Source organism: Melanerpes formicivorus, unplaced genomic scaffold, assembly GCF_026170545.1.
Source record: "Melanerpes formicivorus ecotype bairdi unplaced genomic scaffold, bMelFor1.0.p_v2 SCAF_58, whole genome shotgun sequence".
In the NCBI taxonomy this organism is placed as follows: domain Eukaryota; kingdom Metazoa; phylum Chordata; class Aves; order Piciformes; family Picidae; genus Melanerpes; species Melanerpes formicivorus.
The window spans coordinates 3,219,245-3,239,418 of NW_027142410.1; the positions used below are offsets into that span (position 1 = coordinate 3,219,245).

A 20,174-nucleotide genomic window follows, 5' to 3' on the forward strand; every position below is an offset into this window, starting at 1 on the left:
CAGCCCACACCACACAGAGTCTTCAAGGAGATATTTTAAAACAAAACCGAACAGGGACGGTGGTGGGATTTTTACAGGGAATTTAGTCAAGTAGTGAAAACTGCAATGCCTTGGACTGTCAGTCACTGTCAGCCTCCAACAGATGACTGAGATTTGTCAGGCTTTGCTTTTCAAAGCCCTGAGTGCAGCTGGCAAGAGAAGGTGAAAGAACAGAGGGCCTGTAAAGCAGCAAAGAAACATTAATCTCAGATGTCCAACATGAGTACTGTATAAACCTGAGAGAGAAGAGTCTAGATTAATTGTTTTGGAGGAAGCTGCTTAGGAGTACATGGGGCAAACTGTTCTCTAGATGAGGAAGTTCCCTTTCCCAGGGGAACTGAAAGGTGCTGACATCTGATTCTAGGAAGAACAGCAGTTCTGAGTGGGTTGTTTTTGTCAGGTGTGGCCTGACGCCGTTTTTACCCAAACTGATGACATCAGTTTCAAAATTAAACTCTACCAAAGATGACAGGGCTGAAGGAAGATAAAAACCAGCAGCACATGTGTTCCAGGAAGTGCCTCCACTTCTGAGTTCACTCTGGTCTTGGCACACACTAAGAAGAGCTATTCATAGGCTAAGTTGAGAAACTCAGGCTCTGTATGACGTGACAGTGTTTGTACCTATACGTGTCCACGTCTCAGTGTCACCCACACAGCTGTCTGCTGCTGTTTAGGCCTAAAGATCAGCATGTTTAGATACAAAGCATGTCAGATAGAATTATAAAGCATCAGGCACCACATCCAGCAGCAACTCTTACTTTTAAAAAAATGGTGGGTTTTTTATTGTTGGAAAACAATGCTTGTGTGCTTCTTCCTAGATCAAAGGAGCAGAGCTTTTGCCACAGTCTGCAACAGCAGTTTTTACATACCTCAAGACACGTAAGAAAACAGAATTACATCTCAGATTGTTATACACAGCATTTTACAGTTCTCATCAAGGCTTGAGGAAACATCCTGCTTATACACCACAAAGCATGCTTGGTTTTCTGTAATACAGTAAATGCTTGCTGCCATGGCAAGCCTGGCAGAACCAGATCTAATCCTGCACCTCCATCCTGCACTTAAGAACGGTTCCCACATTATCTTCAGACGTGGGGCACAATCCAGGCTCCTTTCCTCTGAAAAGAACAGACAGCTTGCCATGCCAGATGGTTGCTCTGCTACTTTAAGTAGCTCCATTTGTGCAGTATTCTGCATTCCCTAGCACTTTGTTTCATCTACTGCCCAGTCAACAAAAAAAAACCCTAAGAAACAACAATTTTCTCAGACTGCTAGAGATCCTTAGAAACAGTTGCATCTTTTGGAAAGAGAACACTGCCAGGAAACTCCCCAGGCCCGTGCCAGCAGGAACTGCATGCATGACTTGTCTATTTCCACTGGAGAGATTGCCAGCAGTGGCAAAGCAGCTGTTCCATACCTCAGTTCTGGTCTAGATGGAGAACTTTCACAATTAGTTCCATTTCTGTGATCCAGCCAGTCCTTAGCATTTCTTTTAGGGGAGCTAACAATAGGAGCAGTTTTCCATTGTGGCAGACATACCCTGTGGGAACTAGACTTACATTCACTAGCCTGATTCCTGACACCTGTTCAGTAACAGAATCAACCATAGCTTAAATCTTCTCCAGACTGTTTAGGAAAGAAACATTCAGCCCTGCTTGACCCTAGGTATGGGCAAGCTCTAGTGTGCACTCAGTAAAAATCCAGACCCCTCCCAGAACACAGCTGTCAGCTTTCAGAGAAATCGTTGGGTTGTGTGAGATGTGCAAAATGGCAAAACTGATATTCAGCAGAAGTTCATACCTGTAAGCAAAACTATAAATGCTTGCTTGGCTGCTCGCCAGTTCATGGTAGACATGAGCCCAGGTGGAATTTTAATTTGTGGGAAATACTGTTTAAAAATCAGTCGTAAGGGTTCTGGGTTACAAAGCAGCATAGAACTGTTACTTTGTTGTAGGGCTCAAGGCTTACAGAATTTTCATCACTATCAAAGACAAGTTCCCAAGTTTCTCCACTGATCACACATTAGTCATTGTTTTCTAAGGCAAGTGAAAGGGGAGTCTCTGAGCAACACAAAAGTTTGGCACTCAACTGCATCTCTCAAGAGACCGAGAGAACTTCAGAATACCACCTGAAATTAAGAGAATAACATTTCTCCTTGTGAGCATCTGCTTAGCCTTTATAGACTTAAGGAAGAGGAAGGGGCATATTGGCTTCTGTATATCTTTCCAGATGAACTGCTAGAAGCTTTCTTCCTGTTACATTAGCTAAAATGAGTGAGTAAGAGTTCCTGACGAATACGACAGGCTTCCGAGTCCATGGACTCCATTTGCTCGTACTCTTCTTCCGGCTGTTCCATGTGCCCCGCGGCCGGCGAGGACCACACATCCAGCCCGTGTTCCAGGGAGATGTTATGGAGCACGCAGCAGGCCAGAATGATGTGGCTGGATTTCTCTGGAGAATACTGCAGGGTGCCTTTGGAGCCGTCCAGGCAGCGGAAACGCGACCGGATGGTTCTGAAGGTCCGCTCGATGACGTTGTGGGTGGCGGAGTGTGCCATGTTGTAACGATACTCAGCAGGCGTCTCGGGGATGTGCAGAGGGGTCATCAGCCACGTGCGGAGGAAGAAGGAGCTGTCACCTGTTGGCAGTGCAAAGCAGGAGGACAGGTTACACGCCTACAGTTAACCTCCCCTTTCAGCTCTTGACCCTTGGCTTTCTGGTACTGCGCATACAGAGTAACTTATTCCTCTGGCTAAGGAAAAAGCAACAGTTACAGGTTTGCAGATGTGACAAACACCAAAGTAAAGGCATTCAGTTTTACACAGGAAAATCCTGGAAGAACACAGAAGAGACTTCAAAAAATCAATGTACTGCACAACACAGTGAAAGGCAGCTGGACTAGGGCCTTACATATAATTAACAACTGTGTAGTTCAGAAAGGTGCAGGATAACGTAAAGAAGGTGTAGGACAATGTAAACAGTCTTAAACAGGATGAATGTAAACCAGCACAATAATCAGACTGTATAAAACAGAGTTTGGAAGATACTGTTCTAGACTTCTAAGAGAAGTATCATCCAAACAACCACAAATGTCAAGCTATCAAAAGTAAACATATCACTTGTGCCCAGAGGCTCCAGACACAATAAAGAGTCAACACAAAGACTTTCCCCAGAAAACAAGGATGAAAAATCAACTTACCTAGTAACCAGCCATCTTTATGTAGCTCAGTTTCAAACTGGTTTGTAAGGGCTGCCCTCTGTAACACCGTGCAGTCAGGCAGGCTGCCTGGCCAGTGTGTTTCTGCACTCAGGAGGACTCCTCTGGCATCACACACCATCAGGCAGTTCAAAGAATGGAGACCCTTGCGGTTCACATAGGACAGGTCCTCGGCATTTGGTGCTTTGATTGTCACATGGGTGCAGTCAACCACCCCCAGCACTCCCGGCATGCCTGCCAGACCATAAAAGTCATCCTTCAGGCTCTGCACTGCAGTTTCATCCTCAGGAAAGTGAATAAACTGTGAGGCTCTTTCCACCAATGCCTCAGTTACATTGGCAACGCAGCGGCTCATGGAGGCTTGACTGATGCCAATAGCATCCCCCATACGAGTCTGAAAGGAGCCAGAGGTGTAGAAACCCAGCGCAGCAAGTATCTGCGTCTCTGGACTGATGGCCCTGGACCGCTGCGTAGGGCGAGAGAGACTGGCCCCAAGGAGATCCACCAGGTAGTAAATGAACTGTCGGGGGAAGCCGTAGGTGGACACTAGATACTCATCCGTGACATCCTCCAGCTTGAAGCGATCCAAAGTCCTGTGTCCCCGGCCATACAGCAAGAGGTCGCAGTCAAGAACCGCAATAGGTACGGCCATGGCTGATGGCCGGGGGTCCTCTGGAGCTCCTCCGTTAGAGGGCTTTCCCAGAGCTTTCACCTGCATAGAGTAAAGGGGAAGGAGACTCAGACTGGGTTTTACTGGCCATACTTTCAGACTCTGTTACCATTTTCCTTCTACTCTGGTTATCCAGAAAAACCTTTTAGCTCTTTGTATCTGCTTTTAAAAGCCCGGGGGTCACGGCAGGAGGGCTCGCTGCGGAGCTGGCCACACTCCCACCCTGCCATGGCGGCGAGTGGCCCGGCGCCGACAGAATTTACTTCCCGTGACGGGGAGGGGGCTAGCGCACCACAGGACCCCGCTGCCCGGGCCTGGGGACCGTCCCCAGTGACCGCCGACCGGGCCACGTTCAGACCTGGAATGGCAGAGACACTGCCGGTAGCCGTGTTTGTGCTCCCCCGGCCTCGCTGCCGACGGGCGGCTGGAACGGGCCCGGCGGGTCCTGCCCTTGCCGGGCGCCCCGGGGCACTGAGGGGCAGCGCCCGACCCCCGCCGGGCGCCGACTCGGCTCTTACCAGCCCGCGCCCCCTCCAAGCCGAGCCCTACCCGCGAGGAGTCCGCGGCCGCCGCCGCGCTGCTGCCCGACGGCCCGGACCCCACAGCGGGCGGCGCCGTTACCGTCACCCCGCCGAGGCCCCAGCGTTCGCCGCCGCACATTCGCCACAGCAAGGGGCTGCCAGCAGGAGCAGCGGCGGAGGCTGGCCCTCTTATCGGCGACAAGTCAGCCTTCCCCGCCGCCCGGCGTGGCGCGGCTGGGAGGGTAGCGGTAGAGGCTCCGTGTGGAAAGTGCGGCCGCGGACATCCAGGCACCTCCCTCCTTCCTGCCCTCCCCCCCAGCCCGCAGCGGATGAAAACAAACAGCGGCGGCAGCGGCGGCGATGGTGGCGGCGCGGCGCAGGCCGCGGTTCTGAAGGCAGTGGCCGCTCGATCCGCGCCGTCCTCTCCGCTCCCTCACGTGCGCTGACAGTTGCGACGAAGTGCCGTGGAGCCGCCGGCCGCCAGCCTCACGCAGGCCCGCCGCCAAGGAGAAGGAGGGGCGCCGGCCGGAGCCCGAGGGCGGCCGCGGGGCCAGCGGGGCTCGGAGGCGCCGGTAGCGGGCCCGGGACGGCGGGGACTCCTTCCCGTGGCCGGGCGGGCCGCTGAGGAGACGCCGGGGCACGGCGAGGGAGCGGGGTGGCGGGTCCCCCTCGGGCAGCCAGGCCTCGGCGCGGGATGAGCCGCCGCGCCGCCAGCAGTGCCGCCTCCGCGCAGGTACCGCGCCCGGGGTCCCGGGGCAGGGGAGGGCCGCGCAAAGGGTGGGAGCCCCGGGAGCCTGCGGGCGCATCTTCGACGGGAGGGCATCGGGACATGGGGCTTGGGCCATTGGCCGCGGCGTGCTGTCTCCGCTTTACTTCAGCTTGGCTGCTCGCTCAAGCCAGGCTTTGCTGCAGCTCTGTGGAGCCCGGCAGCGGCTGGCTCTCTTTTCCCAAGGGCTGGGGACTGCCCAGTGGAAACTGGGAAGGATGTTGTCCACTGAAAGCTCTCTAGGAACTGTCTGTTAAAACTGAAATGCTGCAGAGCCTGCTAGGAGTGGTCGAACGTCAGACCCTTAGAGTCCCGTGTATAGTTTTTCTGTAACATTTGAGTTAGTTGTCTGTTAGGAAAGATCAGGAGTTTACAGGTCATCGCATCTTTCTTTCCTATTAGAGCTGTGCTATTAGGGCGGGCTGGAGGCATTTCCCGTCCATTCGGTGGTAGCAGAGACACCTTCCATGCCAGTGAACAGGTAGAAAAGGGACACTTGGACTAAGCCTACTTAAAAACCTCAAAAGTGGTGTGACTAGGTACATTGTAAGGGGAAAAAAATGTGTTAAAGTACTGCCTGAGCTGAAAATTAGTTGGCTATGCAAATGATTTTTTAGAGCATTCCACATTACTGCAAGAGTGGTCTGACCAGGTGGAGCCCTCCTGGAGGCAAGAAGTCCTTCAGAGGATCCAGCCTGTACTTAGATGTCCAGAAGGATCATACAGGACCACCTTGTCTTGCTTAAATGTTATTTTACAGTCTCAACTTTTCTGGACACGCGTTCACACGAAAGCTGAGACGTGGTGATTGCCTTGGTGGTTGTAGTACGTGGTACAGAGAAGCAGATTCTGGTTTGGCCTGACAAACAAAATGAGAGGACAGACCTTTGAACTGACACCATTTCTAGACCAGGGGGAAGTGCAGAGTATAACTTCTGGTCAATAAGAATTACTCTAATGTTGTGTTCAAGCCAGTGGAGCTGGCAGTGCTGGCTTTAGTAATGTGTTTCCTAAGCTGGGATGTCGTTTATGGGTGATGAAGTAAATCTCTTTCCTGATCAGCAGGAAAACAAATATTATCAGTCAAAACTTAACTGTAAAGTCACCTCCAGAAGCTTTGGTTTCATCACAATATTTGTATTATTTGAAACAGTTTTTCTGCTAGAATCCACTCTCTTCCTCTCTTTAAAACCCTCCGTGGCTTTAAAGAATGACAGCCATGCCTTAAAATTGAGAGCTGCTCTCTCCCAGGTTTCTGACTAACCTACTAAGAAGGCAAAACAGGGTTTAATTTTAAGTAATAGTAGGATACTGGAGTTTGACTTGTAGGCCCAGCCTTGAAACAGTGCTGCCTTTATGGAGACCTTTTTATAGCTGCTTATTAATGTGCTCAGCATACATGTTTGCAGTGAAGCTTCTTGGTCACTGAAGGAGAGGTTCTAGGAAAGCTTCTTGGCACTCAAGCCTATTTATCAAAGGCATTCTATTAAAAGCTTCCCAAACTTCCATGTGCTTCTTATTTACCTGCCTGACTCGGAGAGCCTTTTCTAGAGCTTCACATGGAACATGCTCAGAAGTTGGATTTGGGTCGCCTACTAACAAAGACGTTTTGAAAGGCTGGCAGGACAAGGAGTCTGGTTTGGGGGGCACAGTCAGGTAACCAGGAATGTATAGCTGGCATGAGAGCTCTCTACAACCCTCCCTAAAGCTATAGTCCTTCTTTCTTCCTTACTGGCTTTTTCATTTCACTCTGGGATAGGAACCGTAAGTAATTGCTTTTCATTGGTTTATATGTGTTTGACAGCAAAGCACGGTGACTTCTCCGTGGCAGCAGGCACGTCTCAGAGTTCAGTCCCGGAGAGGGGGAGTGGTGGAAGCAGCCTGTGTGTGCTTTCCCCAACAGCAGCAATAACGCTTGCTGTGCTGGCTGCTTCCGCTCCTGCTGCGCTCGCGTATGTGCGTGTCAAACAGTCGCGGGTGGTGCGTCCCCAGGTGCACAGCGCATGCTGTAAGGGCCGGGGCTCACAGGTAGTGCTGTGCACCTGTTGTGTGCCTGGCTGGTTACAGGTCCCTGCAGGCTGCTGTGGGTGTGCTGGAAGCGTGGCATGCCGGTAGCTGTAGTTTCTCTGGGCTGTGCCAAGTCATAAAGGGGAGGGCCCTGGCAGTGCATTGCATCATGTGAGCAGGGTGCCGGCAGCTTACGCTGATGTGTCCTTCTTGGAGAAGGAGAGTATAAACACCAGCAGGGCACAATGCTTAGACGGCAAACTGTCAAACAACCCCAGCATACTCTGCCTCACAACCTTGTGAGAAAGAATAAGCTTTAGTCAAGCAAGCCACCTGTGGCAGTTCTCTTGAATACCTGTCTCTGACATTTCTGTTCAGATGAAAGCGGAGAACAAGGCATAGAAATAAAGGCAGTAGTAGGAAAATGGACTTTGCAGGGGGAGGGAGACAAAGCAAAAAGCCATGTGGCCAAGAAGCTTGTTTTTACCTGTGAAGAGTGTATCCTATGTGTAAGGCTAAAGCAGTGAGACAGCAATTCATTTCAGGAATTTCTTGGTTCAGGGGCAGTCAGTCATCTGTGGGTTTCTAACCTTGCCCAAAGGTTATTTCCTTCTAGTTGTTGCTCAGGGTAAAGTTACACAGTGTCTTCCTTGAGCCAAGCATGTCCCCAAATACTGGCACTCAACAAGGAGCCATGCCAGTGTTGCAACCTACAGGAGCTGAGAAGCTGAATGAGTTTGGTGGAGCTGATTTTAAAGAGTTTCTTTGCAGTTCAGGTCAGCTGGTAGCAGCTAACCCGAGGCTACTGAGGCATTTTTGTAAAGAAAATGTTCACTGTAATTCTAGGCCCATCTGAACTCTGGCCAAGAATGATTCTAAAGGTGAACATTGTCCTAAGCCTTCGCAAATCTCAGGTAATCACCAGAGGTCCCCCTGCGAATATGAGGAGATGGTGGTGATCAGATGACAGCCCTCAGACATGCCAGGAAATGAGTTCCAAGGTCCCAGTTTCCCCCTGAAATTACAGATTCCTGACAGGAAATGTTGTCTGATAGTTCCTGCTCTTCTTTAGGCTCTGCTGAGTCAGCTGTTGCTGGCATTTGGAGCTGGAGAGGTAAGGGTAGGAGTCTCCAAATGTTTCATAGTTTCATTCAGGGTTGGAAGGGACCACAAGGATCAGCTAGTTCCAACCCCCCTGCCATGGGCAGGGACACCCCACACTAGATCAGGCTGGCCACAGCCTCATCCAACCTGCTCTTAAACACCTCCAGGGATGGGGCCTCGACCACCTCCCTGGACAACCCATTCCAGGGTTTCACCACTCTCATGGTGAAGAACCTCCTCCTCACATCCAGCCTGAATCTCCCCACCTCCAGCTTCATTCCATTCCCCCTAGTCCTATCACTACCTGAGATCCTGAGAAGTCCTTCCCCAGCCTTCCTGTAGGCCCCCTTCAGATACTGGAAGGCGACAATTAGGTCACCTGGGAGCCTTCTCTTCTCCAGACTGAACAGCCCCAACTCCCTCAGTCTGTCCTCATAGGAGAGGTGCTCCAGCCCTCTGAGCATCCTTGTGGCCCTTCTCTGGACACCTTCCAGCACCTCCACATCCCTCTTGTAATAGGGACTCCAGAACTGGACACAGTACTCCAGGTGGGGTCTCACCAGGGCTGAGTAGAGGGGGAGGATCACCTCCCTCGACCTGCTAGCCACACTTCTCCTGATGCAGCCCAGGATCTGATTGGCTTTGCGGGCTGCAAGTGCACACTGAGAGCTCATGTTGAGCTTTTTGTCCACCAGCACCCCCAAGTCTCTCTCTTCAGGGCTACTTTCCAGCCAGTCTCTGCCCAGCCTGTATTTGTGCCTGGGATTGCCTCAACCCAGATGCAGGACCTGCAGGAGGAATCCCAATTCTGCTGCAGCAGAGCAGAACTGTGAAGCTGCCAGTCTTTGAACCCTTTGAATCTGAGCCATGGCTCTAGTGGCTGTTTCTTTCTTCTCCAGAGATACTTGGGTATACAGTCATTGGAACTAACTGCTGTATTGCATGGGAATCTGTGCTGATCATCTGCTTGCTTTCCTGTTCCTAACAGACCAGTGAGCCTAACACCTTCCATTCATGACTGGATGCCTTGCAATAGTTGATACCAGAATTCTTTTCTAGCCCCAAAAGGCAAATGTAGGTGATTGGTTTGACAGTTCTCCTACAACATCAGGATATATACTTCCTTGCATCTTTCTCCAGGGGTCACACAGAAGTGCCTCTCACTTCTTTCCACATTAAAAGCTAATTTGATTTATCTTGGTACTTAAATGTCATCGTGCCTTCCACTGAGGAAAAGGTCTGGGTTTTTAATGCAGTATTTTACTGCCCATACCAGTCAGGTTTTGACGTAGAGCTCAGGTCCCCTCAACCCTTATCCTGCTATAATTAGTTAAAAGAATAGTAACAGATCATTCTCACCTTACAGTGGGAGGAATCTATACAAAAAGCTTTTTGTATTTGGGGTTTTTTTGAGCTAGAATGCTACATCAATTCAACATCTGAGGCCTTAAGTGCTGATTTCCTTTTGCATTCCCCCACCCCAGCAGAAAAGATCTGCAATCTGTTGAGTGGAGATAAAGGCAGGGAAAGGAAGTGTGACACTTTTGGTGAGGAGCTTAAAATACCCAAAGGATAACTTGGTAATGCCTCTCATGTTGAATTGCTTGGGTTATTAGTTCTCAAATCACATAATTTGTAACATGAACAGCACCACAGTAGGAGGTGCAGTATGAGGGCTGGAGCACCGCTCCTATGGAGACAGACTGAGAGAGTTTGGGCAATTCAATCTGGAGAGGAGAAGGCGCTGAGGAGACCTTATTGTGGCCTTCCAGTGTCTTTAAGGGGGCCTATAAGAAAGCTGGGGAGGGACTCTTTAGGATGGTGGGTAGTGATAGGACTAGGGGTATGGAGCAAAACTAGAAGTGGGTAGATTCAGATTGGATGTTAGGAAGAAGCTCTTCCCCATGAGGGTGGTGAGACACTGGAGCAGGTTGCCCAGGGAGGTGGTGGAAGCCTCATCCCTGGAGGTTTTGAAGGCCAGGCTGGATGTGGCTTTGAGCAATCTGCTGTAGTGTGAGGTGTCCCTGCCCATGGTAGGGGAGTTGGAACTGGCTGATCCTTGAGATCCCTTCCAACCCTGACAATTCTGTGGTACTGTGAGTCTAGCCCTAGGAACCTTCAACCATATTAGATGCCCAGCTTTCTTTTTATCAAGCCATTCAGAAAGCAACACTTTTCTTCTCTATAAAATGCTCTGCAAATTGCTCTTACTAGCAGCCCTTCTTGGAAGCATTACTTAAAATATGTATTTGCTGCTGCTCAGGGAATTGAAAGTAGAAGTTCTGGATGTACGTAGTCGTGGAAAGGGTGTGTGATATTTTCTGTGTGAGCAGGGCTATTCACCCCTTTGCCTGTCTCAGCTATAATTTGTGTACCTTGCTGTAAGCTCAGTCTTTGCTCAAAGAGAGAGCCCTGAGTGGAGTAACCTTGCACATGGCAGCTGCTCCTGGTCACTGACCTCAGACCGCCGGCGTTCCTGTGATGAGCAGCACGTTCCCTAAATACGCCATGCTGGACAAGCTGCTTCAGGCCCATGGGCTGCCTCCTAACAAAAACAGCAGCAGGAATTGAGAGTGAATTAATGCTTTGAAGGCTGATGAGCAAAAAGTGTAATTAATAGTATCATAGGGTTAGTCAGGGTTGGAAGGGACCACAAGGATCAGCTAGTTCCAACCCCCCTGCCATGGGCAGGGACACCCCACACTAGATCAGCCTGGCCACAGCCTCATCCAGCCTGGCCTTAAACACCTCCAGGGACGGAGCCTCAACCACCTCCCTGCACAACCCATTCCAGGGCTTCACCACTCTCATGGGGAAGAAATTCCTCCTCACCTCCAGCCTGAATCTCCCCACCTCCAGCTTCATTCCATTCCCCCTAGTCCTATCACTACCTGAGATCCTGAGCAGTCCTTCCCCAGCCTTCTTGTAGGCCCCCTTCAGATACTGGAAGGCCACAATAAGGTCACCTGGGAGCCTTCTGAACAGCCCCAACTCCTTTAGTCTGTCCTCAGAGGAGAGGTGCTCCAGCCCTCTGATCATCCTTGTGGCCCTTCTCTGGACACCTTCCAGCACCTCCATATCCCTCTTGTAATAGGGGCTCCAGAACTGGAGGCAGTACCCCAGGTGGGGTCTCACCAGAGCTGAGTAGAGGGGGAGGATCACCTCCCTTGACCTGCTGGCCACACTTCTCCTGATGCAGCCCAGGATCTGATTGGCTTTGCAGGCTGCAAGTGCACACTGAGAGCTCATGTTGAGCTTCTTGTCCACCAGCACCCCCAAGTCTCTCTCCTCTGGGCTGCTTTCCAGCCAGTCACTGCCCAGCCTGGATTTGTGCCTGGGATTGCCTCGACCCAGACGCAGGACCCTGCCCTTGGTCTTGTTGAACCTCCTGAGGTTGGCTTGTGCCCACCTCTCCAGCCTGTCCAGGTCCCTCTGGATGGCCTCCCTTCCCTCCAGCGTGTCTGCTGCACCACACAGCTTGGTGTCATCAGCAAACTTGCTGAGGGTGCACTCAATGCCACTGTCCATGGCACCCACAAAGATGTTGAACAAGCCTGGTCCCAGGACTGATCCCTGAGGGACTCTGCTTGTCCCTGGCCTCCACTGGGACATGGAGCCATTGACAGCCACTCTTTGGGTGCGGCCATCAAGCCAGTTCCTTATCCATCTAGTGGTCTTCCATCAAACCCATGTGTCACCAGGCTGGAGACCAGGATGTGGTGCAGGACAGTATAATGCTGCTAATTAAGGCATTTCTCCCCATGGTCTGTATATGATTACTAACTTAACACAGGAAGAAACTGAGAGACAGAAAAATGGTGATTTACCCAAGCTCTGTGCCGAGGTGGTGCCCAAAACCTGATGAGTGCCTTTGCCCTGCTCTGATTCAGCTGCTGTGTAAGTTCATTGCATTGCTGGAAACAATCCTATTTGGAAAAACAAGGCTGTGTGAACATGGAAACTAAGTATTTGGTGTCAAGGCTTTGAGGAGAAGGGAACAGAAATCTTTGGTCTATCCCATGGCAAAATCCTGTCTTTGTGTTGGTTTTAGGTAAGCTTTTAAGTGCATTGGTTTCCTGCAAGTACTTTCTGCATACTTTCTACAAGTTTCTTTTTGTTGGAAGTAAAGCAGCAGTGCAGCTTGTTCCAGCAGTGGTTTGTTATCTAGATGTCAGGATCTGCTGGAGGACTGTTTTCAGAATTTCAGATTCCAGAAGACAATTTGACTTGGTTTTGACCCATGCTGATTAACAAGTCCAAGTGCCAGGGGCTGCACTTTGGCCACGGCAACCCCATGCAGAGCTACAGGCTGGGGTTGGAGTGGCTGAGAGCTGCCAAACAGAGAGGGACCTGGGGGTGCTGATTGACAGCTGCCTAAACATGAGCCAGCAGTGTGCCCAGGTGGCCAAGAAGGCCAATGGCATCCTGGCCTGCATTAGGAATAGTGTGGCCAGCAGGAGCAGGGAAGTCATTGTGCCCTGTACTCTGCACTGGTTAGGCTGCACCTTGAGTCCTGTGTCCAGTTCTGGGCCCCTCAGTTTCAGAAGGACATTGAGACACTTGAAGGTGTCCAGAGAAGGGCAACAAGGCTGGTGAGAGGCCTTGAGCACAGCCCTATGAGGAGAGGCTGAGGGAGCTGGGATTGTTTAGCCTGGAGAAGAGGAGGCTCAGGGGAGACCTCATTGCCCTCTACAACTACCTGAAAGGTGGTTGTAGCCAGGTGGGGGTTGGTCTCTTCTCCCAGGCAACCAGCCCAGAACAGGAGGACACAGTCTCAAGCTGTGCCAGGGGAGGTTTAGGCTGGAGGTGAGGAGAAAGTTCTTCACAGAGCGAGTTGTTCATCATTGGAATGTGCTGCCCAGGGAGGTGGTGGAGTCCCCATCCCTGGAGGTGTTCAAGAGGGGAGTGGACGTGGCACTTGGTGCCATGGTCTAGTCATGAGGTCTGTGGTGACAGACTGGACTTGATGATCTTTGAGGTCTCTTCCAACCTTAGTGATACTGTGATACTGTGATTATTTCTGAAGCACTGGCTGCCATGGCTGATGCTTGGCTCGGTATAGAATCTGCTCAGTGCGCTGTTGGGGTGCTTTGGGGTTGGCTTGTTAATTCAGCTAGCAAAACTGTACCCAGTTTTAATTGTGAGCTCCCTTTGGTTTTTCTTTTCTGGTACCTTTTGCACTGATCAGGTGACCTATTAATTCACATTTAACACCTCACCCCCACCCCCCACCCCCAAAGTTCTTAGCATGTTTAAAATCTTTAAATCCAAGCAGAAAGCTGAAGGAAGATTTCACTCCCCCTTCTGTGCTGTATTGCAGATTGCCATATGCAATGGACACTGATCTCAGTTCCCAGGACAGGAAGGACCTGGACAAGTTCATCAAATTTTTTGCTTTAAAGGTAACTTTTTTTTTCCTATGGGCCTCTTCTTTCGTGTGTAAGAAAAGCCACAGCTTGGCTGGAGTAACAAGGTTGGGGTTGGTTTGGCATCTTCTCTTGGTTTTGCTGCAGACCAAAGGAACAAAAGCTGATGTCCAATTTGGCAGTAACCAGAAAAACATCTTTCCCCCTTTATTTCTACCCTGAAAACCTTTTCCTTCCCCTGGAAGTGACCTGGTGTAGATTCAGTTACAGACGCTTCAAACCTCTGTCAGCTTTGGGCTCCCATCAACACATCTAACCAGCTGTTGGGTAATACCTTCTGCTGGGCTCCACACTTCCTTTTCATCCTATCTGACTGTTTATGTTGCATCCAAAAGCAGCCACACCAGAATGTTCTTTCACATTATTAGGAACTTTGGGCTCAGTTGGTACCTAGATGCAAGCAGAGACTCTGACAATGGCTGTGTTACAAATCCACAGATTGATTAGACTTTTGTTTAGGTGTCCAGGTTCAGGATAGAGCTGTAGATTTTCTTTCAGTGTTACCCAAACCTGTGCTCCCAACTGCAAAATTCACTTAGTGACTTCATGTTATTACAAACAAAGATCAGCTTTAAATGATTTTTTTCCCCTGTCTGAAATGCCATAACTTAAATTGATTAGACCTGAAGATCAGCCTAGCAAACTATTCTTCCACACCCTGGTCAGCTGTTTTGGGTTGGGGTTTTTTAAAGTTGGAGTCTGTGTGGCTCCAGTTCCAAACTGCTGAGCTCAGAACAGGAGTGTGTATCTTTTCTGTTGAGTGCAATAACTTAGGATAGAATAGGATAGAATAGAATAGAATTAACCAGGTTGGAAAAGACCTCAAAGATCATCAAGTCCACCCTATCACCCAACACCATCTAATCAACTACCCCATGGCACCAAGTGTTTCATCCAGTCTCTTAAAGACCTCCAGTGATGGTGACTCCACCACCTCCCTGGGCAGCACATCCCAATGGCTAATCTCTCTTGCTGGGAAGAACTTCTTCCTAACATCCAGCCTAAACCTCCCCTGGTGCAGCTTGAGACTGTGTCCTCTTGTCCTGGTGTTGGTTGCCTGGGAGAACAGACCAACCCCCACCTGGCTACAACCTCCCTTCAGGTAGTTGCAGACAGCAAGAAGGTCTCCCCTGAGCCTCCTTTTCTCCAGGCTAAACAACCCCAGCTCCCTCAGCCTCTCCTCACAGGGCTGTGCTCCAGACCCCTCCCCAGCTTTGTTGCCCTTCTCTGGACACGTTCCAGCAACTCAACATCTTTCCTAAGCTGAGTGGCCCAGAACTGGACACAGGACTCAAGGTGTGGCCTAACCAGCGCTGAGTGCAGGAGCAGAATGACCTCCCTGCTCCTGCTGGCCACACTGTTCCTGATACAGGCCAGGATGCCATTGGCCTTCTTGACCACCTGGGCACACTGCAGGCTCATTAAATTGATTAGACCTGAAGATCAGCATAGCAAACTATTCCTCCACATCCTGGTGAGCTGTTTTGGGAGGGTTTTTTTTACACTTTGTGTAGCTCCTGGCTGCTGAGCTCAGACCCTGAGTGTGCATCTTTCCCTTTCTGTTCCAGACGGTACAAGTGATTGTCCAGGCCCGGCTCGGAGAGAAGATCTGTACCCGATCATCATCCTCCCCAACAGGCTCTGACTGGGTAAAGTCCTGGGTTTTAAAGCAGCTCCACAGCTGGTGGGGTTGATGTGTGTGTGCATGTACTGAGAGCACAGTGTGGTGTTGCAGTCTTGTGCAGACTGTTACAACAGCCCACAGAATAACTGCTGTGTTCAGTTACATTCACTGGGGCTGTGTTGGGGTTTTGGGGGTTCTTATGTTGTTCACATGCAACCTGTTACTCTGGGATCTGAGGGGCTGATTAGATAAATGACACCTCTCAGCAGCTCCTGCTAGCTAAGGTGCATCTCCAAGATCTGCTGGGGGTGGGATGATGAGTTCTTTCCTGTCAGAAGTTTGCAGCTCTGCAATTCATAGATTCATAGAATGCTTTGGGTTGGAAGGGACCTTGAAGATCATCTAGTTCCAGCCCCTTTGCCATGGACAGGGACACCTTCCACTGGACCAGCTTGCTCAAGGCTCTGTTTGACCTGGCCTTGAGCACCTCCAGGGAAGGGGCATCCACAATTTCTCTGGACAACCTGTTCCAGTGCCTCAGCACCTTTACTGTGAAGATTTTCTGATATCCAGTCTAAATCTGCCCTCCTCAAGCTTCAATCCATTTGCTTTCATCCTATCACTCCAAGCCCTTGTAGAAAGTCCCTTCCTGGCTTTCCTGTAGCCCCGTTCAGGTACTGGGAGGTCCCTATAAGGTCTCACCAGAGCCTTCTGGTTTTGAGGCTAAACAGCCCCAACTCTAGTAGCCTGTTCCCATAGAGGGGGTGCTCCAGCCCTCTGATCATCTTCGTAGCCTTCCTCTGGACCCAATCCTGCAGCTGAATCTGTGCTGAGAACACAATGTACGTGTTATGCTGGGAGCACCAGACCTGGATGCAGAACTCCAGGTGGGGGTCTCAGCAGAGTAGAAGGGGAGAGTCCCTTTTTTTATTCAGGCCTTAGTAGTGATGGGCTTTATTAACATTGAAAGGAGTGAAGATGCTTTGTGAGTGAAGATAGGACTCAAGCAGGGGAAAAGGAAGGTGATTTTTATGGCAGGATCAAGAAAAAAAAAAACATTTGACTTAGCAGCCAAGGAAATGTTTGCAAGTGTGAAAAGGCTGAGCCCATCTGGGAATGCTGTTTCATAAATATTTCAGTGGACACTGTCCTAATATGTTCTACATGGTTCTGGGAGTCTGCAGAGCAGTATTGGGCAGGTTTTTTTCCAAAGGAATGGAGTGGAATCCTGCCTGACCAACCTGGTGGCCTTCTATGAGCAGGTGACAAAATTAATAGCTGAGGGGAGAGCAACTGATGTCGTTTGCCTGGACCTGAGCAAAGCCTTCGACACTGTCCCACACCACATCCTGGTCTCCAAGCTGGTGACACATGGGTGTGATGGGTGGACCACTAGATGGATAAGGAACTGGCTTGATGGCTGCACCCAAAGAGTTCCTGTCCATGGCTCCATGTCCCAGTGGAGGCCAGGGACAAGCGGAGTCCCTCAGGGATCAGTCCTGGGACCAGGCTTGTTCAACATCTTTGTGGGTGCCATGGACAGTGGCACTGAGTGCACCCTCAGCAAGTTTGCTGATGACACCAAGCTGTGTGGTGCAGCAGACAGGCTGGAGGGAAGGGAGGCCATCCAGAGGGACCTTGACAGGCTGGAGAGGTGGGCACAAGCCAACCTCATGAGGTTCAACAAGACCAAGGGCAGGGTCCTGCGTCTGGGTCGAGGCAATCCCAGGCACAAATCCAGGCTGGGCAGTGACTGGCTGGAAAGCAGCCCTGAGGAGAGAGACTTGGGGGTGCTGGTGGACAAAAAGCTCAACATGAGCTCTCAGTGTGCACTTGCAGCCCAGAAAGCCAATCAGATCCTGGGCTGCATCAGGAGAAGTGTGGCCAGCAGGTCGAGGGAGGTGATCCTCCCCCTCTACTCAGCCCTGGTGAGGCCCCACCTGGAGTACTGTGTCCAGTTCTGGAGCCCCTATTACAAGAGGGATCTGGAGGTGCTGGAAGGTGTCCAGAGAAGGGCCACGAGGATGATGAGAGGGCTGGAGCACCTCTCCTATGAGGACAGACTGAAGGAGTTAGGACTGTTCAGTCTGGAGAAGAGAAGGCTCTGAGGTGACCTCATTGTGGCCTTCCAGTATCTGAAGGGGGCCTACAGGAAGGCTGGGGAAGGACTTCTCAGGATCTCAGGCAGTGATAGGACTAGGGGGAATGGAATGAAGCTGGAGGTGGGGAGATTCAGGCTAGATGTGAGGAGGAGGTTCTTCACCATGAGAGTGGTGAAACCCTGGAATGTGCTGTCCAGGGAGGTGGTCGAGGCCCCGTCCCTGGAGGTAAGAGCAGGCTGGATGAGGCTCTGGCCAGCCTGATCTAGTGTAGGGTGTCCCTGCCCATGGCAGGGGGGTTGGAACTAGCTGATCCTTGTGGTCCCTTCCAGCCCTGAATGAAACTATGAAACTATGGAATGGAATGGAATGGAATGGAATGGAATGGAATAGAACAGAATTAACCAGGTTGCAAAAGACATTTGAGATCACCGAGTCCAACCTATCACCCAACACCATCTAATCAACTAAACCATGGCACCAAGCACCCCATCCTGTCTCTTCCTAAACACCCCTAACTGAAACGTCTCTTTCATTCTTCAGTTCAATTTGGCAATCAAGGACATACCAGAGGTTACTCATGAAGCAAAGAAGGCCCTGGCAGGACAGCTGCCTGCTGTTGGACGGTCTATGTGCGTGGAGATTTCTCTCAAAACCTCAGAGGTGAGAACTGAGTCAACAGAGATGTTAGTTTTGAAACCAGAGCTCCTGCCCTCTAGGCCAAGACAATGTGAGAATATCTTCATTTAGGTGTATGTTAATGAAAAGAAATGATTGTTTTAACAGAAGCAATTCACTGCAGACCTCTGAAGCCAAAGTCATACATGATAGAGCAGCAAAGTTTAGTTTCTTAGACTCTGAAGGGCTTAGCCATTCTGAGGAAGGTAATCCCTCAGGTGGTCAAACTGTGCAGGGAGGCTGCCAGTGCACCTTTTTCTGTTGTTGCACTACAAGAAAGTGGTAGCCAGGAGAAGCATCTTCATTCAGAGGTGTGGCCATTGCTGATCACTAATGAGATATGAAAAGGTGCAAACCTTTGTCATCTTTTTCTCTGATCCAGGGGGACTCCATGGAGCTGGAAATCTGGTGCCTGGAAATGAATGAAAAGTAAGGGCATTCTTCACTCTTTCTTTGAGTGTGTGTGTGTGTTTGTTCTGGCTGATGAAACAGGGAAGCATGCTCATTCCATGCTGATGAACGAGCACATCTTGGCTGTGTGGCCTGGGACACGTAGGATCATAGAATGGTCCAGGCCAGAAGGGACCTCCAAAGGTCATCCAGTTCAGCCTCCCCACAGTCAGCAGGGACATCCCCAACTAGATCAGGCTGCCCTCATCGAGCCTCACCTTGCATATCTCCAGGGAAGGGGCCTCAACCACCTCCCTGGGCAACCTGTTCCAGTGTTCCACCACCCTCATAGTAAAGAACTTCTTCCTGATAGCCAATCTAAATCTGCCCTTCTCTAGTTTGAAGCCATTGCCCCTGGTCCTGTCCCTGCTGGCCCCTGCAAACAGTCTCTCCCCATCTTTCCTGTAGGCCCCTTTCAGGTACTTGGAAGGCTGCTGTTAGGTCTCCCTGGAGCCTCCTCTTCTCCAGGCTGAACAGCCCTGGCTCCCTCAGCCTGTTCTCGTAGCAGAGCTGCTCCAACCCCCTGATCATTTTCATGGCCCTCTTCTGAACCCACTCCATCAGGCCCATCTCCTTCCTATATTGAGGGGGTGTCCCCTCTTTGTCTAGTGCAGCAGTCAAACTGTTCAATACTGGTGTCAGGAAAGTGAACTCATCATTTACTCCTTCCTCATTCATAGTATCATAGTATCAGTCAGGGTTGGAAAGGACCACAAGCATCATCTAGTTCCAACCCCCCTGCCATGGACAGGGACACCCCACACTAGATCAGGCTGGACAGAGCCTCATCCAGCCTGGGCTTAAACACCTCCAGGGACGGGGCCTCGACCACCTCCCTGGACAACCCATTCCAGGGCTTCACCACTCTCATGGGGAAGAACCTTCCCTTACCCTTGAAGAATTCTTCCCTTACCATGAGGATGCTTCCTCAGAGACAAGAATCCATCTCCTCAGTAATGAATAGCAATTTTGTTTAATACTCACAAGCTGTTTCTATTCAGTAGGAGGCTGCATGGCATTTTCCAGCAATTAATTCTGCAACAGGTGACTAAACTGAAGTAGGGCTCTTAACCTGGTAGCCACAGCAGGGCTTTGTTTTATCATTTTGGCAATAAAATGAACATTAAAAAATATTGCCCCAGACTCACTTTGATTAAAAACAAACTCCCCAAAGCCACAGCCAAACCAAACAACTTAGCTGGGTGCAAAAGACTCATTTGTTTTCTTTTGTGTCTTACAGGTGTGACAAAGAAATAAAAGTTTCATACACTGTGTACAACAGGCTGTCTCTACTGCTGAAGTCTTTGCTTGCTATAACCAGGGTAACTCCAGCCTACAGACTCTCAAGGAAACAAGGCCATGAATATGTAATATTGTACAGGTAAAGCAGAATATGAAATCCCCCATTTGAAGTACAAACAGCAGAGACTGCAGCTGTAAATGTGGTAAAAAGGGATGAGTGACAATAAATTCCAAGTTGTGTGGGCTTAAGTACCACTGATCAGTGGCAGAAGAGAACTTTGTGCTATGCATCACCCTCTAGTCTCCATCCAAGCAGCTGAAAGGAAAACTAA

The 20,174-nt window shown here is 50.2% G+C and overlaps 2 protein-coding genes across 11 annotated transcripts in view; one reads left to right on the top strand and one right to left on the bottom strand.

Annotated features, from left to right (window-relative positions):
- Positions 1-793: 793 nt before the first annotated feature.
- HARBI1 (harbinger transposase derived 1) lies at positions 794-4,617 on the bottom strand. The gene is made up of 3 exons (XM_068161502.1): positions 4,475-4,617; positions 3,238-3,967; positions 794-2,676 (listed from the first exon to the last, which is right to left on the bottom strand). Exons 1-3 carry the CDS (start codon positions 4,583-4,585, stop codon positions 2,300-2,302), a joined length of 1,218 nt encoding a protein of 405 aa, XP_068017603.1. The 5' UTR covers positions 4,586-4,617; the 3' UTR covers positions 794-2,299.
- Positions 4,618-4,762: 145 nt separating this feature from the next.
- ATG13 (autophagy related 13) overlaps positions 4,763-20,174 on the top strand; it is a 32,604-nt gene continuing 17,192 nt past the window's right edge. For all 10 annotated transcript variants that reach the window (XM_068161503.1, XM_068161504.1, XM_068161505.1 and 7 more), the window contains exons 1-6: positions 4,763-5,179; positions 13,644-13,725; positions 15,318-15,398; positions 18,016-18,135; positions 18,533-18,579; positions 19,841-19,981. In XM_068161503.1, coding sequence (XP_068017604.1) covers positions 13,657-13,725; positions 15,318-15,398; positions 18,016-18,135; positions 18,533-18,579; positions 19,841-19,981 — 458 coding nt within the window. In that variant the 5' untranslated portion in view covers positions 4,763-5,179; positions 13,644-13,656. The remainder of the gene's footprint in view (positions 5,180-13,643; positions 13,726-15,317; positions 15,399-18,015; positions 18,136-18,532; positions 18,580-19,840; positions 19,982-20,174) is intronic.

Bases quoted from the DNA above. Each gene is read 5' to 3' on its own strand.
- HARBI1 (XM_068161502.1), bottom strand. From the start codon at position 4,585: ATGTGCGGCGGCGAACGCTGGGGCCTCGGCGGGGTGACGGTAACGGCG. The intron at 3,968-4,474 runs GTAGGGCTCGGC...TACTCTATGCAG, and splicing joins CGGCCGCGGACTCCTCGCGG to GTGAAAGCTCTGGGAAAGCC. The intron at 2,677-3,237 runs GTAAGTTGATTT...CACTGCCAACAG, and splicing joins TAAAGATGGCTGGTTACTAG to GTGACAGCTCCTTCTTCCTC.